Source organism: Anopheles nili, chromosome 2 (assembly GCF_943737925.1).
Source record: "Anopheles nili chromosome 2, idAnoNiliSN_F5_01, whole genome shotgun sequence".
Taxonomy (NCBI): Eukaryota; Metazoa; Arthropoda; class Insecta; order Diptera; family Culicidae; genus Anopheles; species Anopheles nili.
The window spans coordinates 9150456-9156455 of record NC_071291.1 but is presented as its reverse complement, the minus strand read 5'-3'; the positions used below and the strand labels follow the sequence as shown (position 1 = coordinate 9156455).

The following is a 6000-nucleotide window of genomic DNA, read 5'->3' as shown; positions in this document are numbered from 1 at the left end:
GAGCCGTTCGGAAAACGCTCGGTTGGTAGATGCGAGGGGAGGAGTAGGTGTTGGGAATGCAGGTGGGGGCGGTTAACGAAGTAAAGAAAAAAGTGCCCTTGGCCCCAGACCCGGCTGACGGATGGGAGGGGGGGGGAGGGTTGGAATGGCGCCGCGCTTACTCACACCACCACCCCCGGGGGAGGGGAATTATCACGATTTATTGCGGTCCAGCCGCCGCGAAGAGTCAGGATAAAGAGGATATTGCTATAATTCGTGCGCCTAGCTACCCTGGAGAAGATGTTTTCTTTTTTATCGATTGGCGCCTTCCGCATCTCTGTGTTCGATAGCACTGACACACGCAAGCACGAGAGAGCGCTGCTGTCTGATTCTAATTTTCCCCATAAATCTAAACCCACACAATCCCGGTTCCGGTTGTATGTTTGGGGGGATTTTTTTTTTCATTCTTTTATGTCCCACTACGGTAGGGGAATTCTGCAACCCAAAAGCGCCTTCTGAAAGTGTGTTATCCTTTAAGCTTTTTTTCTTTTGAACCTCTCCCTCCATGAACGATTGGTAAATCTATCTAATGCGTAGTAGGCAGGTTTTTTTCTTTGTTCAGGATACGCGCGTATCAGCAGAACACTCAAGCAGGGCGTATCTATGGCAACCGAGATGGCGGCGAAAAAGATGAAAGACATGCGAGCGTTTTGGAAGACAGTGGAGAGATAGGGAAGTAATGTAAACGCAGGAAGTTAGAGTCAGCAGGAGTCAGGAGTTCAGGGACAGTAAATCAATTAACGCGGATAAAAACCGACACCGGAAGGGAACGTAGAATAGGCGCCAGGCGGTGTGTTGTTGAATAGCGTAACAATACTCAAGCTTAACCAAATCCTGACGACGGGCAAAAAGGCGTAAACCAGGCATAAAACATCTGCATCACACTTCCCAACTCACGTGGCGTTAGAGTAGTGTAATCGCGCAAGCAGTGGTGATCGTACTCTCGTTAGGGTAGATGAGGTAGTTATAAGATACTTTTCTCTATCGTAGAGAAGAAAGCAGGCCATTTGTACAGAGCATATTTGTTTCGTTTTGTTTTTTTTTTTTTAATTTCTTCGTTAGCGATAGACCGAACGTTAATCGCTGGGAAATTACGTGACGAAAGGAGAAGTAAATAGGAGAAGATGAGGTTCAGAAAGAGCCTTCCCACACCCCGAGGGTGCACGCATAAACAAAGATATATATACACATATGTAAACAATAAACTATACGGGAGCGAGAGAAAGATTGGAACAATTCAAAATACTATGGTGTTGCGAAATTCTTTAGAAAGAAATAGCGAGAATGGAAGAAAAAAAATCGAAAGAAAAATTGAAAAGCAATCCGAAAAAGATTGTCCGAAAAAAGTAATTAATAATAAATATTGGAAAGAAATAATAAAAAAGATTCAAAAAAAAAATTCCCGAGGTTCGTCGCTTGATGTCGCGCACAAGTCTCCCGGGTACCAGTCACATCAACCTCCACCGTGTGCTGCGCTCTTGGTATTTTTGCGAAAAATTTCGGTCGAAAACTGAAGCCGGCAGCCGAAGAAATTTTTGACCCGAAGTAACAGGAGCGCATGATCTCGGCTATGGCGGAGACTTCGATACCACGTGTTGAGTACAAGCGACGAACCCGAATTTTTTTTTTTTCAAAATTAATTTTTTTTTCCTGAGGTTCGTCGCTTGACGTCACGCACAAGTCTCCCGGGTACCAGCCACATCAACCTCCACCGTGTGCTGCGCTCTTGGTATTTTTGCGAAAAATTTCGGTCGAAAACTGAAGCCGGCAGCCGACGAAATTTCGACCCGAAGTAACAGGAGCGCATGATTTCGGCGATGTCGGAGACTTCGATGCCACGTGTTGAGTACAAGCGACGAACCCGAATTTTTTTTTTCAAAATCAAAGCGGAACGTAACAAATTTCATCACATTACCTTTTTTCTTGGCAAATGATTTTCTTTCGGAGCATAGTTAAGAAAACACAACACAAACGAGTTTTGATTGATGAAATAGATCAATAAATATTTCCATGTATATTTCCAATAGATTTCGGCATTTCGTTCCTATATCGTTTTGCGCCCTTCTTTTACATACAATCATTTCGCGTTAATACCTAGTCAGTACAAAGCATTTTTAGAGAAGTGAATAGTTTTTGGTCACGTTTGTTTTGAGGACAGTCTAATCGAGAAATAGCTTGAGGTCGGGGTTAGCGAGAATGCATAGTTTCACGGGCGCATCAGCAACAATGTCTAGAAATATTGCAGCAACTTCTTTTGCAGCCCGATAACGTACGTGAAAGACTTTAGATTAAGATCAACGGTGCCTCTATCGTAGCGTTAGTTGCGGTTTGTATTAAAGCTTTCCTTTCGTAACACCAACGGCTTATAAACAACGTAACATCCGGCTTGGAAATAAGATAGGTAGCGAGAGAGAGAGATTGAAGCGATGGTGTACTTCCTTTCACGTAATCCTACGTATCCTTTCGTACGTCCTTTCCAGGACGAGAGTAATCGTAGTGGATAGGTTCGTGCGAGAAAGGTGACACAAAACTTAACAAAGCACACGAAGGAAGCCTACACCGTGAAGCTCGGCGCAGGAATCAGAGTAACGACTGTTCGATCAGGATGCGCTCGAATCCGGGAGGTGGTCCGAAGGCAAAGTTGTCCAGCACGATGTCGAGGATGGCGCCATCATCGACGAACAGGCAGGGATGGACGGTTCCACGCACGTTTAGCACCGGCACGTTAAGATTTTTCCCATTAAGGTAGAAGTTCAGCTCGACGTGGTCGTACGCGACGCCTATCGTGTCGCCTTCCTGTGGTAGGCCGCTGTCTGCGGACGCTACGGCAGCGGTACTCCCTGGTGCAGCCGGAAATACTGGTGCCGACGTAGGCGTTAGATCGACGGGCACCGGAACTGCGCTGGCTGGGTGGCTGGGCGAGTTCTGGCCGCCATTTGGACCGCTGCCCTTGCTGGCGTCCAATCGATAAACGACATCTCCTCCGTGCAGCACCAGATGGTTCGAGTTGAGACACCACGATTCGCGATCTTTTCCACCAACGGACTGGTTCAGATCGGTTTGCTGTGTTGCCAGTCCGATAGACCAGTGGCCCGATTGTTGCAGCTTCACCTCGAAGTACGACTTGGATTGTACGAGTGGTGCATTCGCCAGAACGCCCCCGGTTCCGCATGCTCGCAGCCCGTTCTTAATGATGACGACTTCATGACCTGGGAATGGATAAAAAAACCAATACAAGGTATTATAAAACACAATCTCTTGGCTATTGGGAATGGTTTGTGCAGCTTACCCATGTGCGTCACATCCAGCTGGACCGGGTTGGGGGTGGTTTTCGTGAAGGGAACTGACTGCGCCGGCAGCACCCCGTTGAGGCAGCTCTTCAAACAGCAAAACATTTCACAGCCGTTGGGTGTTGTTTGATCGAGCCGTACCGAGCGCGGTGGCCTCTGCTACATGGCCTGTGACTCGCCGAGCCCAATAAGTACCGGATCCTCTAACCTAAATACGTTACCAAGAGCAACGCGGTACGGTTCGTCGTGTGGGTACCATATGTCGACGTACGGAGCCCGGATGATTTTATTGCAGCATGATGTGCTTCAGCGAGATTCGATGATTATTGTCAACGCTAGTATTACTTCAGCAGCATGCTCGTACACTGCAATAAATCAAAAACAATGAGATCAAACGTTAAGTTGTAGCTGATACCGCCGCAATATGTTCAGCTCTCAGTTGTATAGCGCTTGTTTTCGCTAGAAAACAACATCTCTGTCAAGCTGCGAACAATTTTCTCATTACAACTGGTTCTATACATACCTTTTTATCGGACTTAGCAGTATATTTAATCCAAACAACACGTTTTTCTCTACTTTTGTGCTTACGAGAAGCGAGACTGTAACTTCGTCGTAGCGAACAACCAAAACAATTGTAAACCCGCACGTACTTTGACTTATCAAACGTCAGATGGGATGTGGCAAATGTCACATTTTGAATTTAGGAGCAATCCGATCCGCGACCGTTTTCGAATCCCGTCTGTAGAATAACTTATTTCAACGTTAATGTTTGAACTATTATTTGTAATATGAATAAAAACAAATTATTTTACCTGTTAGGAACTTTTAAAACTTTATCCTAAAAGCAAACGAAATAAATGAGGAATGAATGATCCGAACCAGAACATCCTTCAATATAATTATTTTACCATGCATTTACTGACCGTCTTAATCATCGAAGATACTGAATGCATTGACATAGTTTACCCTGTAATAACAAATCCATAAACTACACAAAGAGAAAAGTGTGATTTTTTAACAAATTATCCCTTCTACAAAATCAAATTACAGTCCGTACTCCAGCGGCTTATCGTTGATGTTATAAGCATGGTCGGTGTACGACGATGGTAATGAGTTTATTTCACTTTAAACTTATCTCGGTTATGTATGCATAAGGATGAATCTACAGATGTGAATACGTACTAACCTAACGACAAGTACCATCAGCCAAGACGTCGAATCCAGCGAGAGAACTAGAACCATCTCGCGGACTGTTGGCGTGTACTGTGGGTTTTACTACTGCGCTGTGCAGTGTGTTGTTTCGTAACATGTAAATATTAGTCTTCACAGGAGGCGCGTCCTTTTCATCGCAAATACATGCAAGGATAATTAAATTCGTTACCGTTCCCTGTACAATACTGCACCACTAGAACCTGTTCTCCTCCGTCATGCTCGGGCGACACGAACTGTTCGTGCAGCGCGTAGCCTATCACTTGCAACGTCGTCAAGGCGTTCTTCGATCTTCGTTGCCAAACGTTTCCTTCGCATTGAACCTACTTCTGGTGCGAGATCCTGGCTATTGTTTGGCATTAGTTGCGCCTCATCATAGCAACACCAAGTAATTGCTAATTCGTACATGAAACTGCTTGTTCGTGGTCGCCCTGTTAACGATGAAGGGATCGAAGATATAAAGCAACGTACTAGAAAGTAGATCGTTTGAAGATCAATACACGTTACGTGAATTGTTACTGTTCTGTTGTGCGATATTTTAAGAATAACATTTGATTCCCTTCACAAGTAGTTACGATACGGGAGGAAAGATATTTCTCAAGTGTCACGTTTCCTCGCGTGAATTACGATAATTTACAATATAGTCTATACAATAATTAGTCACTGTCTCCTGGTTTAGGGGGCCGTATAAATAAATAATGTCATTAAATTAAGCGATCACCACGCACGTTCGCGTACTTACCACCATCGGCAGTATAGTATACTAAGCTTATCTAACTCATTTCCGACATCTCTCTGGGCTAATACGCCAATGCTTCAGTATTACATTAATCACTAGTCTCACAAGTGTGTTGCGCTTACGTTACGCGTTCTGTCTGACCCTGAGGGCCGCAGCAAACATGTCCTTTTGCGCCCGGCACACCGGCCCCCCGTATCAAGCGTTTTCTTTTCTACCAGCCTTTACTAATACCCGCTCTAAGCTTTTGTACATAAACACGTAATATTAGACACATCTCCAAATACTAATATAGCTATAGCGCTCATTCTTTTAGTGGTAGTTGTACAGGATTCTCTGTTCCTCCTTTCGATCCACGGACATTGAGGGGAGTTTCCGATACGAAGTAATAGCCGTGGTAGAGTAATCGTGGGTGCTTCTTTTGATTATTGCTACTGTTAGCTCGATTGATTCTGCTCTGTATAGTGGTTCCTTTGGACCTTATGTTTTCTGTGATTTTGTAGCTATTTATCCTGCAGTAGTTTATTTCACTTCTTCACTGCATAGGCCTGTTTGATTGGTACATTTGAAAAAGGTCAGCAGTGTCCAGGAATGTACTAGCAAACCTGCAAAGAGCACATCAAGGATATCGATATACTGTATTGTAAGCCATGTTTTTTGTTTGTTTCTCGTTAGACATTAAACCTAATGATTGCTTTTAGCAAAACAAAAAATCGTTCACAATAC

General features: G+C 44.2%; 1 protein-coding gene across 1 annotated transcript; it reads right to left on the bottom strand.

The window, feature by feature from the left end:
* Window positions 1-2021: 2021 nt before the first annotated feature.
* Window positions 2022-3952, bottom strand: LOC128730984 (SPRY domain-containing protein 7). The gene is made up of 3 exons (XM_053824078.1): window positions 3853-3952; window positions 3329-3694; window positions 2022-3248 (listed from the first exon to the last, which is right to left on the bottom strand). Exons 2-3 carry the CDS (start codon window positions 3432-3434, stop codon window positions 2620-2622), a joined length of 735 nt encoding a protein of 244 aa, XP_053680053.1. The 5' UTR covers window positions 3435-3694; window positions 3853-3952; the 3' UTR covers window positions 2022-2619.
* Between the last annotated feature and the right edge of the window lie 2048 nt (window positions 3953-6000).

Excerpts from the sequence above, each read along its gene's own strand:
- LOC128730984 (XM_053824078.1), bottom strand. The coding sequence starts at position 3,434 with ATGTTTTGCTGTTTGAAGAGCTGCCTCAACGGGGTGCTGCCGGCGCAG. Across the intron at positions 3,249-3,328 it reads GCTGGATGTGACGCACATGG|GTCATGAAGTCGTCATCATT; the intron begins GTAAGCTGCACA and ends ATCCATTCCCAG.